Genomic DNA, 13,829 nt, shown 5'->3' with positions numbered 1-13,829 from the left:
TTTTAATGTGTGATGATTATATATTAATTTCTATAATTAATTATCTTTTAACACTTCATTTTTATGATTATATTAAAATCCTTATACTTCCAGTGATAAATTAAAATAAAAATCAACTCGTACTGATAAATCTTACAATATTTTTAACAACAGAAACAACAATATAAAAAAATTAAATATTTTACTTTTATAAATATAAAAGAACTTAATATAATTTTCAAAAATATAAAAATGATAATTAATTTCTGAAGATAATATATAAATCCATCACAAGTAACAAGTAATTAATGAATGCACACAATATTCTCCGATGCCAATCTCGACCGATGTGTTCCGGCTGAAAGGTCAATTGAAATCGTTATGTGATTACAATGTACCCTGTGATTCATCTGGATAGAACTATAAACAAATGCAACTCAATTGAAATCATCTACCATGGAAGCCAATGATTCAGATGATAAATCAAAAATACAAGAAAGCCATGTTGCACAGTTTACCACCACCAGGGCCAAAAACACATGCAGTTCATTTGAAGTCAACAAACATCAAAGTCGGATTGATTCAGGTTGATAAGAAGCGCAAGAAAACCTTGTGAGGTTGAGATTTAACACATACTAAGAGATGATATAGATAGTGGGTCAAGAACATCGGCTTGGCTGACTTAGACCCTGAAACCCCTGCTGTTTCTTCTTCCTCTGGCCCTCTCAAACTTCCTCCCCTTGGAGCGGACGTAGGGCTTTGTGTGGCTGTGTGGCACGCCAGGAGCTTTACCGAAATGTTTAACAGCTTCCCTGGCATTCTTTGGGCCTCTCAAGAGAACCTGGGGACGAACAGATTAAGCTTGATCAGAAATATGGAGTAATGATTGCCTAAATCAAAATTTTCAGCCATTATAATACGTTCTTTCCTTAAAATTCTCATTATCTCAAGGTATATAAACCCAAATGAAGCTATACATGATGCTAATCAGAGCCAAAAGAGTTGAGAAAATGCATCTTCCTTCAAAACAAAAAAGCTCATTCGTGCTCAATTCTCAAGGTATATAAACCCAAATGAAGTTACACATGATGCTAATTGGAGCCAAAAAAGACTTGAGAAAATGCATCTTCCCAAAAAGAACCCAAAATGGAGAACTGCTGGAAAAATTGCAACAGAATACTAATCACGAAACCTAGTCTTTCCAATTTTCAAGAACATTGGTTCTGTGATAAGCAAAGAGAGATACTATTAAGGTTCATTGTTCCAGTAATATAATCTCCTCCAAATGAAAAAGAGAAAAGATTTGACTTAAGACACGTGTCAAGACGGAGCATAGTTTTGCTCAGATATTGTTCATATTGTGTGTTCTCTGATGTTCCAACACATGGAAGATCTCACAATGAGCTGGGATTAAAAACAATATCATCACTGCATGCAACATGAGTATACACATTTCATGTCCAAAAGCATGTTGAAATGTTACATGTCAATACCATGATTGTTATGAAGCTGTCGCCTACTGTAACAGCCACATATAATTATATAGGTGACAGTAAATGCATTATTTGCAGTTCCTGCCACACATAAAGAAAAAGAAAAAAGAAAAGGGTTCCCTCAGGTCAAACAACAAATTATCTTCAAAGTATTTCAGCATTAGCATGGTTAACATAGGCATCATTGGGAACCAAAACAAGACTAAAGGTCGGATCCAAAAGTGAAAAAATTCCTGATGAAAATGATAAGAAATTTGGCTTAACACATGGAAGATTCACAATGAGCTGGGTTTAAAAACAATATCAGGGCAATTGTGATGTTAGTACAAACATTTCAAGACCAAAAGCATGTTGAAATATTACATGTCAATGCCATGATTGTGATGAAGCTGCCACCTTCCATCACAGCCAAATTTAACAAGATAGGTGACAGTAACTGCATTATTTGCAGCTCCTGCCACACAAAAAGTAAAAGAACAAAGTACCCCCTCAGAATAAGAAACAAAATTCCTTCAGAGCATTTCAGCATTAGCATGGTTAACAGAGGCATCATTGGGAAGCAAAACAAGACTAATGGTCAGATCCAAAAAGAAAAAAGATCCTAATAAAACATAGAAATTTGGTTAAACATAGGAGGTAGGAGGGAAACTTAATTTTGCTCAGATGTTGTTCATGATGTCAGTTCTCTGATGTTCCAACACATGGAACATCTCATAATGAGCTGGGATTAAAAACAATATCATCATAGCCAAGGTTCGCAATTTCGTATCATACTGGAATATCAAGATCAGCTCGATATGGTACGATCCGAGTATACCGAGCGGTACACTCTGACTTACTGCTCGGTATATATATATATATATATAATTAAAAAAAAGAGCGACGTCGCCAAGTTTTTTCTCCCCGTGTGGGGAGAAGAAACTTCATTTTCTTCTCCCCGCGAAGCCTCAGTGATCTTCTCCCCGCACGGATGAAAAATCGTCGACAACGTCAAGGCCTCGTCACCTTAGACGAGGAGGCGACATCTCATCTGCGATATCCGACGAGGGAAGGCAACAAGGGATCGAGATCATTGAGAGAGAGCGGCACCGGATCTCTAGGTTCTCCCTCTTCTTCCTTCTCCCTTGGCTAATAACTGTCCCATAGCGAGCGATGACAATTGAAATTAAAAACGACCCTAATCGACGGTACCACCCAGTAGCAAGCGATCCGTGTACCGCTGCCGACAGACTGACATGTACCGCCAACACAAGTGGTATCATTCGAAATTAAAAGCCTTGATCATAGCATGGGTAATCACAACATGTGTAAAGACAATTCTCAAGTCCAAAAGCATGTTGAAGTGGCTCATAACAAGAACAAACTGAATGTTACATGTACATGCCAGAATCACAATGAAGCATAATGATCCCCCACTTTCTATCACAAATAAAAATAGTGGGAAAGGTGACAACAACATTTGATATCACCCATCTCACAAGTGAAAAAACAAAAGCAGCCACACAAAAAGAAAAAGAACAAAAAAAGGGTTCCCTCAGAACATACAACTTAACTTCAAAGTATTTCAGCATTAGCATGGTTAACGTAGACATCATTGGGCACCAAAACAAGTCTAAAATCAGATCCAAGAGACAAGCTTTTTTTCACTAAGCCACAACAAGTACCAAGCCAATTATGCCATCCCTCGGCTCCCACACATTGGATGACAACATTTAGATGATCTCTAAACAGCACCTACCAAGATACGGAAAGAGCAACAAAATATAATATTAAAAAAGAATAAATCCTGACTCAGAAGTCAAGCAATACAATTTTTCACAGAGCTAGCCAACTGTTGAGAGAGTTATCTCATCATGCTCTATGACTCATTAATAAAATAGTTGCTTTTTCAATCTGGCAAAAATTAGTAGATGGAGATTCAAGGCGTCTAAATCATGAAAATTTAAATTAAATGTCTATTAGAAACTGATATTGTTTGCATACCCTCAAAGAATTATAAAGATATGAAGGCAGGACGAAACTAGCAACAGATCCCAACTTACAGTGTTCTGCCCGAGAGGAGCTCGGAGGGCGAGCTGGTCGAAGGTCAAGCACTCCCCACCGGCCTTCAGAATCCTCGCCCTAGCAGTCTCCGTGAACCTCAGAGCCGTCACCTTCATGGCCGGCACGTCGTACACTCTCTTATCATCCGTCACCGTCCCAACAATAACGGCTATCTTGTCATCCTAATCCCAACCAAGCATATCAATGCGGCTCGAATACAGAGAAATCAGAAGAAGAACAGGAATGAGGGAAAAAAAGAACAGACCTTTCTCTCCATGAAAGTAATGAGCCTCTTGAGGGAGATGGGCGGCCGGTTGTTCTTGCTCATGAAGAGCCGTTTAAGGATCACTGCGTTGAACTTGCTCTCGGTCCTCCGAACGAGAAACCTGTAGAGCTGATCAAAACAACGACAGAGAGGGATCACGCTCGAGTCGGTAAACCAATCACAAGCAAAGAGACCAACTTCGATAGAAATCAAGCTAACCTTAACGAGGAGCTTGAGGTAGACATCGTCGGACCTCGGGGCAGTGCGTCTGGCCTTCTTGCTCCGGCCTCCGGCCACGAGATCGATACCCTACCATGAACAAAGATCAACAAGACGGGGATGAGTAGAAATCCACGGAGGCGGAGCCATTAGGGTTACGGCGGCGCTTTACCATGCCGACTCGAGGGAAGCACTCCTGCCTTGGCTCGGCCGGCATTGTTTGGGTTTATATAGGAAAGGACTCGAGCGATTAGGGTTTGTCGACGCCACGTGACTACTACCGAAAATTTCCCCGGTTTGGGTCTCGTGGGACCCACATTGCTTTCCTCTTGCGACGCAGGTATGAAATAGGGTATTACAACAGGTAGAGAAAAGTAACTCACTTTGGATCAGGACTATCAACCGTCCGATGGGCGATCAAGGATCAGTCGACATATTTGGGCCGCCAAGATCAACAATGGCCCCTATTAATTCAGGCCCAACAAAGGCCCACAAGCAAAGGTGTACTCATTGAGAGTTATCAGGAAAAATATAGTAAAATTCACAAATCCAACATTTTTTTTTTGAAAGGAAAGGTTTATAATTATCTCCTATTTATGCAGATAATATGTCTTAAAAATAGCTCAAAAGATGGTGTGATTTATTTGAGATCAAGATATAAAGGAAAGTATTTAATTTTTTAACCAATAATGGAAATTATCAATATATAAAACCAATAAACTAAACTGGTTAGAACTCGTTACAAGCACCATCTGGTGACCGCATTCCAATACTATCTTACGGAGCTCGCAGACTTTCCAGGGCTAGTGACGTCGGCAGAAGATCGGGTCACCTCCCAACCCGATAGTGTCGTGTAGAACTCACCCGCGTCAGCCGTATTGCGAGGGCAACATCAGGATCGGGTCACCGGCCAAAGCCGTTTTGTGTTCAGTGACGTGCTCGCATCGCCAGAAGGCACTAACGGTGACCACATCCCGGTCGTATCGTTACACTTGACTCATCTACCAACAGACTCGTGACGACAACGTCCGGATCGGGTCACCGTTCTCGTCCCCCTGCCGGCGCATTGAATGTTCTATCCACCCGTCTCTTGATTTGTTCTCTCAGTATAGAAGGGGTTTGATCACCCCCTCAGCTACAGATCGGAGAAGAGAGCGACGCGAATTGGGAAAGAAGAGAAGGCGGAGATGGCGAACAAGGGGAGAGCGGAGATGGAGGTGGGAGCCGACGGCGTCGCCCTCATTACCATCGTCAACCCTCCTGTCAATTCCCTTTCCATCGACGGTCACTCCCATCCCTTCCCCCTTTCCCTTCAAATATTTACTTCCGGCCTCTGAGAAATTGGTCTGAGTATTCTAGGGTTTCTTAACTCGGGCGGCACTTTGGGTTCTTTTATCTGAGATCACCGAGATTTTTTGTCGGCTTAGTTCGATTTCCGGCAGAGAGATCGAACGGTTGAAAGAATCCTGAAGGGAATGAAATTGTAGATTGTTTATAAATTGTTGCAGTGGCCGAAGTTACAATCGTCATCAGAAAAATGGTAGTTTTGTCACCTGGAAACGAATCCTTTGAACATTGATTGAATCGTCATCATAACTCTATGGGATCATCAGAACGATCATCATAGACAGGCTTAATAGATGAGCATGGTGGAGGCGATTCAAATGATAAGGAAATATTTGTCTCGTGCTAATTATTGTTGATTGAAATTTATGGATAATGTTTGTATTAAATGATTATGTGTTAAACAAACTGATTTGTCAGCATATACAAGGAAGTTACCTGAAAATTTTTGAATTAATAAAGGGAACCGAAGAAGTTCATAATAATAGCCCAAAGTTCATAATAATAGCCCACATATTTGGTATGCTAAAAAAAATGAGCACTTTATGTACTAATTCAACTTTGACTTAGATAAACCTGTTTGATTTATTTAGTTAATGGCCTAATATTGCATTGCTGCATGGTTGATTAGATATAAATCCCTGTCAGTTATGAATGCCACACCTTTTTTCTTTTGTGGAAGCTAGTCTATGATCATTGTTGTTGACCCACCATCTACATGCTCATTTACTTTTGTATAATCTTTTTAAGTTTGTATAACAGCCTTCTCTATTCATTTAAGTTTTGGCCTTAGGTAATCGATGGTTAACTCAGCAAATAGAATTATAATATCTTTTCCATTTCATTGTTTTATCTTAAACGTTGGACTATTTTATCTTGTGCCACTTTCCATCTGTATAATAGTGATCTCTGTGTTTATATTCATGTTGTTACTTTTACTCTCTTTGCTATCCATTTAAGGTTTGGTAATGGAATGTTCAGTAAAGGGATATTTACATAGTTAAGTTCCATTGTCATTGTTGCAGTACTGTTGTGTTTGAAAGATAACTATGAGCAAGCTCTGAGCAGAGATGATGTGAAAGCAATTGTCATCACAGGTATGCATGAAATTAAACGAAATATTCTTTACATGATGTTAGAAGACTCTACTTTTGTAAGTGTTATGGACAATTTTTATCATCAAGCAGGTGCAAAGGGGAAATTCTCAGGGGGTTTTGACATCACTGCTTTTGGTGGTGTTCAAGGGGGAAGTAGTATGTTCAATTCTTGTTTAAAATTGACTTCTTTTTAAGTTGTTTCTGTTTATTCTTATTCAGTTTTTTGAACAGCCGAGCAACCAAAAATTGGCTATATTTCAATAGATTTACTGACTGACACTCTAGAAGGTATTCTTGAAGGCCCTGTCTTTTTACCTTAAATTAAAATTATCTTATTTCTGTGGGGAACTTTTGATGATTATTTTGGTTATCAGGTGCAAGAAAACCATCAGTAGCTGCTATAGATGGGCTAGCCCTTGGTGGTGGATTGGAAGTTGCAATGGTATGTTCTGTCATTTACTCGGTAATTAAATCTGTATTTGGAGGTTTGGTATATTATTCTAGTTCATCAACACTCAGGCATGCCATGCTCGCATTTCGACTTCAACAGCTCAATTAGGCCTGCCAGAACTTCAACTTGGAGTTATCCCAGGGTTTGGAGGTATTCTATAATCATCTTTTCAGTTTTTAACTTGTATGTTTTTGAAATTTTTTTTCTGAACAATATGTATTCTGAAGCACAATATATCAGAACCCATTGATGCTCAGGTGTGACTTCAAAACTGATCACAAGCATCGAAACGATCTTTTGTAATGAACTAAAAGGTTTTTGTTCCTTTTTTTGGAAGTTTAACTTGTACCACATAGGGACAATGCGCACCATTCTCATTCATGCAATTGCTTTGATGTATTTTTCACAACCATACCACATACTTTATTGCCTTGCTTTCACTCTGATCTATGCAGAAATAAGGATGCTATAGTCTTAGTAATGTAAGTCTAGTCATTTACCATTTCTGGTGTCTATATTATTCGTCTGTTCTGCTAATAACTAAGCAATATAGGAGTTGAAAACAATTTCCTGCAAAACTGTTGATTGAGAACTGAAGCACAATGTAGTAGAACTCAATGGATCATGGGTGACCTAAATAGTGTTGAAAAACATTTAAATGTTTGATTGTGATAACTTCAAATGAAGTCTCATGTCCATTTGAATCTTGTTGAATATGAGTTTCAGATAATTCTGACCATCTTGCTATTTTGATCCATTTTCTTCAACCATTTTCCACATTTCACTCCCTTTGTTTTCACTTGGCATTTATACGTATAAGTCAGCAATGCAGGACGAGTCATGTCCTGTTGCTAGTTCATGAAGATGAACCAATAGTTCAAAGGGTCTGTTTGGTCTTTACATGTCTTCAGTCCCTTCTTGAAATTATAATCTTGTAATTGCATCTTCTACCCCACTTTTTGTTGCTCCTCTATTATTTCATTTCTTCTAGACCATTTGAAGCATCATATACAAGCAGTAATTGATTATTTTTTTGACTTTTTGAATTTTATAATTAGTCCAATCTTCTTTTCTCTTTTACTCTCTAGAAGTGGATTCATTAGACTTCTGAAATTTAATTATCGGTCCAATCTCCTTTTCCTCTTCTATCCTTAGAAGTGGTTACAATAATTCATGTTGATGATATTGGTTTATCTTCCTATTTGACATGGTTTCATTCCCAGTTCTCTGTATTTTGGTCAACAAGAGGTTGTACTACAATTAGAATGTGTAACACTAGACTCTGGTGTAGAAACTTCATGTCTTATAAGGTTTTACTTTTACATGCATTCCACATATACTCTATTGTATAAAGTTTGTAGTGATCTCCTTACCACGAGATACCTGTTTATCAATTGATCAATAAGATTGCTAATTGTAAAGTTATTTCTTTTCCTCTCTCTTACAACCTGCTGGTATGCTGCTTGAGGTTTACTTTGAGTTCTAGTCTGTTACCAACTTATTGTTTAATTTAATTTGTCATTTCATGAGACAAAGGGCCCTGCCAATCTGCTGCTGCATTTGGTGTATTTCCTCATCACCCTACCTTTCTCTCTTTCTCATGCACGTGCACTCATGCAGTTCTGTATACTAGAACCTCTTCTATTTGGCTAATAGTAGGAACCTCGTGCATATCCGAAGAATGAAAACAAAGTAGTTGCTTGCCACTTTCCAATAGAATTAGAGACCCATACAAGTTCGGAAAAGAATGAGGAAACATCTATAAGCGTATGTCAGTGTGGTCAGTATGCCATGGATGCTGATTTTATTAATCCATGATATAAATTTCTAAAATATAATTGGTCCACTGGAGCACTGACCCTGGGAAAATGTGGAAAAGAATCCTTCTTATATAAGTCCATGATTGCTGTTAAACTAGGTATGTTTAACAGGAAACATACCTTTTTTACCCTTGTCCAAAAGCTAACCTTTTCTACTAGGTATGTTTGCAAAAGTTCACTCTTAGAAAGAGAAACAATGTCATCATCTTCTACAATTTAATCTGTGTGGCCTAACATTCTTTAATGGTGCTTAGTTTGATGTCTAATTTCTTAACCTATTCAGGAACACAGCGCCTTCCACGCCTTGTTGGACTTACAAAAGGACTCGAAATGATTTTGGTATAATGTTTTTCTTTTTATCAATAACTATTTTCTATTTATAATGTTCTTTTGTATATAATTCTATTCTTAAACCCTAACAGCTATCCAAGCCAGTAAAAGGAGAGGAAGCTTATAAGCTAGGTCTTGTTGATGCTCTCGTTCCACGTGATGAATTGGTGAAGACAGCTCGCTTTTGGGCTCTGGAAATTGCTGCATGTAGGAAGCCATGGATCAGGAGTCTTTACAAAACTGACAAGTTAGAATCCCTTGGAGATGCAAGGGAAATACTTAAGTTTGCTAGAGCTCAAGCTCAAAAGCAGGCTGCCAATCTCCAACACCCTTTGGTTTGTATTGATGTAATTGAAGAAGGTATAGTCTCAGGTCCTCGTGCTGGACTGTGGAAGGTAAACAAATTTCTCTGTTGTGTCATTTAAAGATGGTTGGATAATGATGCTCCAAGTCTCACAACTTGACTATTTTCTTATATATTCTCTTATTTCTTAATGCAGGAAGCACACTCTTTCCAAACACTTCTTTTATCTGAGACTTGCAAGAGCTTGATTCATGTCTTCTTTGCACAACGTGCAACCTCAAAGGTATAAATACTTTAGAGCCACTGCTTTCTCTTGCCTCCAATTTGGCATTCAAGGGTCGCTTAGTCCAATGTTAAACTAAAGCTGTCCTTGGGAGTAATTTGAACTTTTAATGGTAGAGGAGCTTCAATAAAAAAATGATGAAGATCTTGAAATTGTGAAAGTGAAATATTATAGTATCTCATAGACTTTGATGATGTCTTGATAATTTTTATTTGTTTTGATACATGTGCTTGCATGTAAGTTTCAAAGGTAACAGAAGATAACATGGCAAGACCTTTGATGGTTGATTTACATGCATATGGTAGATAAAATGATGTTTATTTGTTGAATCACATGGAAGATGAAATAGTTAAACACTTAAGTCATTGATTGCACAGAACATGGCATACAATCTTGTCAGATACATTTGATACACAAAAACCAAGGATTTATATTCATGTGCCAACTGGTGGAATATGTGAATTGATGTCTATTGCAAAATCATTATGAATACTTTGTTTCTCACTCTAATTTTCCTTGGCACTTCGCTTTCAAAAGGACTTAAATTGGATCAGAGTATAAATATTTTAAGCAATTTGTTGTCATGGTTATCTTTTTACAGTAAATGAGTCAGAACCATTTACTATGCGTCTTTTCTTCTTCCATTGGAGCTTTGTTCTTAGTGTAAGACTGATCAAACAGCACAGAAGCACTTGGATTTGCTAAATAAAGCCAGTAACTTTAGACCAGTTTTTCTATCAAAAACAATCATATTGTTGCAAGTGATGACTGTGATGTGTTGTTAAGACTTTGACTGAATATATCTCTCATCAAAAGTAACTGGTTGGATTCTTGATTGATCACATATCTGTAATGTGGAAATGAAATCCTGTAAGCATATAAACATGAATTCTGTTTTCAGATCTTTTCAGTAACTGTCCTAGTTATTAATCTATGGTATATTACCATGTTATGATGATCTTCTTTCATACATTGATTTTGCCTTGATGAAATGGAAGTGACATTGGTTAAGCTAGATTTTTTTAATATTTATTTCAACCCTTGCTTCTGTTACATAAATAAGTGATTCTTTTTCTTGTGAATATTTTGACAGGTTCCTGGGATTACTGACTTGGGTTTGATGCCCAGAAAGATTACTAAAGTTGGCATTCTTGGAGGAGGCTTAATGGGCTCTGGAATTGCCACTGCACTAATACTGAGCAGTTACCCTGTGATACTTAAAGAAGTAAATGAGAACTTCTTAAAGGCAGGCATAGACAGAGTTAAAGGTAGGATCGAGCTGAATTACCTCACTATTTGTTGGTCACTTCTAAGAATTGAGGATTCTTAGGTGAGTTTTCATGACAAGAATTTCAAGTACTTATTTGCAATGTCTTTGCAGCCAATTTGCAGAGTCGTGTCAGGAAAGGGAAAATGACACAAGATAAGTGTGAGAGAACCCTCTCTCTATTGACAGGTGTTCTTGATTACGAAAGCTTTAAAGATGTGGATTTGGTCATTGAGGCAAGACCAAACTTTAAACTTTATTTCCTTTTTTTTCAGCTTTTAATTTATATGTGAATTAGCTAAGTTTTTCCTTGCGTTTTAACATTGAATCTTATTTCATTATAGGCAGTCATCGAGAATGTGTCCTTAAAACAGCAAATATTTGCTGATCTAGAGAAATATTGCTCTCCCAATTGTGTCCTTGCTACTAATACTTCAACAATTGATCTCAACTTAGTTGGAGAGAAGACCAAGTCTCGGGATCGAATTGTAGGTGCACATTTTTTCAGGTAACAGAGAGCAAATTCTGGGTCCCTTTTTTTTCTAGATGCCCTATGGATTGTTTTTGTTTGTGAATCTCTGAAAGTCATGACACTGTTTCTCTTGCAGTCCTGCTCATGTTATGCCACTTCTAGAAATAGTTCGGACTCATGAAACATCTCCACAAGTCGTTGTTGATCTGCTGGATGTTGGGAAAAAGATTCGTAAAACTCCCATTGTTGTTGGGAACTGTACTGGATTTGCTGTTAATAGAATGTTCTTTCCATACACCCAATCAGCTCTCTTATTTGTTGATTATGGTCTTGATGTGTATAAGATTGATCGTGCATGCACCAAATTTGGAATGCCAATGGGCCCTTTCAGGTTTGTGGAATGTAGTGAATTTACAACATTCTCCAAAAGTGTTATCGCTTTTAAAATTCAGATAGCTACAGGGTCAGGAGTTGATAGAATTATTATGGACCTCACATTCACCTTTTTTTCCCTCCAGAGTTGCTGATCTGGTTGGTTTTGGAGTTGCAGTTGCTACTGGCATGCAATACCTTCAGAGCTTTCCTGAAAGAGTCTATAAGTCAATGCTAATGTCAATTATGGTTGAGGATAAGAGGACAGGTATTAAAATAGTCCAAGACTGTTATTTGTGCAGTTTTTTTTCTCTCTCTGACAGCATCATGCAGTTCCTAATTCCTATAAGGTTTTGGTCTCGCTTTTTTTGACATGTTACATGTTATAGTAGGCATTGACCTTTGGTATCACTCTGTGACAGGTGAAGCTACACGCAAGGGGTTTTATAAATATGATGGCAAACGAAAGGCCAGTCCTGACCCTGAACTAATGAAATACATTGAGAAATCAAGGAACATGGCTGGTGTTACTCCTAATCCTGAGGTTCTATCTCTTTTTGTCCAATTTCAAAATTGTTCTGATTTGAATTTGATTAATTAGTACACACACTGATAGAAGGATTGGTAAATGCATAGTTATGCATGTGCATGCTTGTCTACTTTTGCTGGCATTTTGTGGGTGAGGATTTAATTCTTTTGGTCTTGAAAGGACTGGCATTAGATATTTTGATCATTTAATCTGTGTAATCAACCATGCCCCCTTTTTTTCACTTCATGAAGGGATGAAATAAACATAAATAAAGCCCTACATCATGATTGTTATTTCTGCAACATATGCAAATATTGCCAAAAATTATATGGTGCTTGTACAGTTTCAAAATATTGTTGTACATATGTATATTTACGGCCCTCAATACTCCACCATATCCCTGTGAATGATGTCATGGTACCATCATCATGGTCTGTTGTGGTTAACTAACGAACCATTAGGACATCTGAACATCAGCGATAGGAGACCAAGTTGTTGATGTCATGCCTCAAGATATCAAATGTGGCTCAAAGTCTCTCCACCAAGCTGTAGTGATAATTGGAAGCGGCAGTTGAGGCGTAAGGCTGCAGAGGTCCCCCTGAATCTTTCCATCTTCTTCTCTTTCCTGTTTTTTATCATCTTCCTTTTTTTTCCTTTTCTTCTGTGGTGGGACATCTGCAACTTGCTGCTGCCTTGTTCTTTCTCTTCTTCCATCTTCATCATGACGTGATGATGTCTTGGACAAATTTGGCTGGAAATTAATATTCAATGTTTCCATAAGAAATTTGGAGGGCAGTGGATCGATACTGGTGAATTTCATTGAAACGTGAACCTGAGACCAATTTCACTTTTGTGGTTCTTGAATTTGAATCTGGGCCCAAACTTGATTATTTGTTGAGGTGACAGGCAACATGCACCAAAAGTTTGTGTTGCATTATTATTGAGTTGGATATGTGGAGTTAGTAAGAAACCAGCAAATGATATATTTTCATATTTTCATTCATCGACAACTGAGCATAACTTCAATAGAGGATGAAATGACTGGAAATTGAAATTGGTTGGTTCATTCACAAATTTGGATGGCAGCTTCAGGTCCCTTGAACTTTATTTGAACCCAAACCAGATCCTGAACTCGAACCTGATCAACTATTGAGATACCCAAATCTGGTTAACTATCTGGCTACCCTAATTCAAACTCAAAATCAACTCGGATACCAACTTTCCCAGTCAAACACATCCCAAAACCCAATAAAGGGTACCTATATCAGGTTTATCTGATGGATAGATGCAGGTGTTAAAAAAAACCTGATTCACTGCCATTGTCATTCAACTTTTGAGTGAGAAGGAACAAGGAACCCACAAATTCCCCCCTACTTGAACCCAAATCTGAACCAAAACATGACTCTAATATCTGATTATCTAACCCAACCTGACCTAAAGGTACTCGAACTCTATTTAACTTGTTTGGGTATATCTGAATACCCAAAATAGTTAAATAACATCTACCCACTGCCTTCCCCAAGGCTGAGTCCAGCTGAGTTTGTCTTTGGCCAAGCATGGT

At 37.9% G+C, this 13,829-nt stretch overlaps 2 protein-coding genes and 3 non-coding genes across 5 annotated transcripts in view; 1 reads left to right on the top strand and 4 right to left on the bottom strand.

Moving 5' to 3' along the window:
• Positions 1-405: 405 nt before the first annotated feature.
• Positions 406-4,197, bottom strand: LOC103969323 (60S ribosomal protein L18-2-like). The gene is given in 5 exon segments (NM_001377992.1): positions 406-820; positions 3,515-3,697; positions 3,781-3,909; positions 4,000-4,089; positions 4,172-4,197. Coding segments are annotated over 5 exon segments (564 nt in total). The 5' UTR covers positions 4,175-4,197; the 3' UTR covers positions 406-661.
• Positions 1,587-1,664, bottom strand: LOC135606347 (small nucleolar RNA snoR53Y). The gene has a single exon (XR_010484800.1). It is a non-coding gene; the product is annotated as a small nucleolar RNA snoR53Y (small nucleolar RNA).
• LOC135606348 (small nucleolar RNA snoR53Y) lies at positions 1,955-2,032 on the bottom strand. Its single transcript, XR_010484801.1, has one exon. It is a non-coding gene; the product is annotated as a small nucleolar RNA snoR53Y (small nucleolar RNA).
• LOC135606349 (small nucleolar RNA snoR53Y) lies at positions 3,000-3,074 on the bottom strand. Its single transcript, XR_010484802.1, has one exon. It is a non-coding gene; the product is annotated as a small nucleolar RNA snoR53Y (small nucleolar RNA).
• Positions 4,198-5,007: 810 nt separating the features above from the next.
• Positions 5,008-13,829, top strand: part of LOC135605272 (glyoxysomal fatty acid beta-oxidation multifunctional protein MFP-a-like) — a 9,878-nt gene continuing 1,056 nt past the window's right edge. Inside the window, exons 1-15 of the mRNA XM_065095155.1 lie at positions 5,008-5,283; positions 6,369-6,440; positions 6,531-6,596; positions 6,672-6,728; positions 6,815-6,882; positions 6,960-7,041; positions 8,995-9,050; positions 9,134-9,436; positions 9,542-9,628; positions 10,722-10,896; positions 11,010-11,131; positions 11,240-11,403; positions 11,504-11,758; positions 11,886-12,007; positions 12,162-12,283. Coding sequence (XP_064951227.1) covers positions 5,187-5,283; positions 6,369-6,440; positions 6,531-6,596; positions 6,672-6,728; positions 6,815-6,882; positions 6,960-7,041; positions 8,995-9,050; positions 9,134-9,436; positions 9,542-9,628; positions 10,722-10,896; positions 11,010-11,131; positions 11,240-11,403; positions 11,504-11,758; positions 11,886-12,007; positions 12,162-12,283 — 1,848 coding nt within the window. The 5' untranslated portion in view covers positions 5,008-5,186. The remainder of the gene's footprint in view (positions 5,284-6,368; positions 6,441-6,530; positions 6,597-6,671; positions 6,729-6,814; positions 6,883-6,959; positions 7,042-8,994; positions 9,051-9,133; positions 9,437-9,541; positions 9,629-10,721; positions 10,897-11,009; positions 11,132-11,239; positions 11,404-11,503; positions 11,759-11,885; positions 12,008-12,161; positions 12,284-13,829) is intronic.

The sequence above is a fragment of the Musa acuminata genome, chromosome BXJ2-2, assembly GCF_036884655.1.
Source record: "Musa acuminata AAA Group cultivar baxijiao chromosome BXJ2-2, Cavendish_Baxijiao_AAA, whole genome shotgun sequence".
Taxonomy (NCBI): domain Eukaryota; kingdom Viridiplantae; phylum Streptophyta; class Magnoliopsida; order Zingiberales; family Musaceae; genus Musa; species Musa acuminata.
This window is presented reverse-complemented; position numbering and strand designations above follow the sequence as displayed.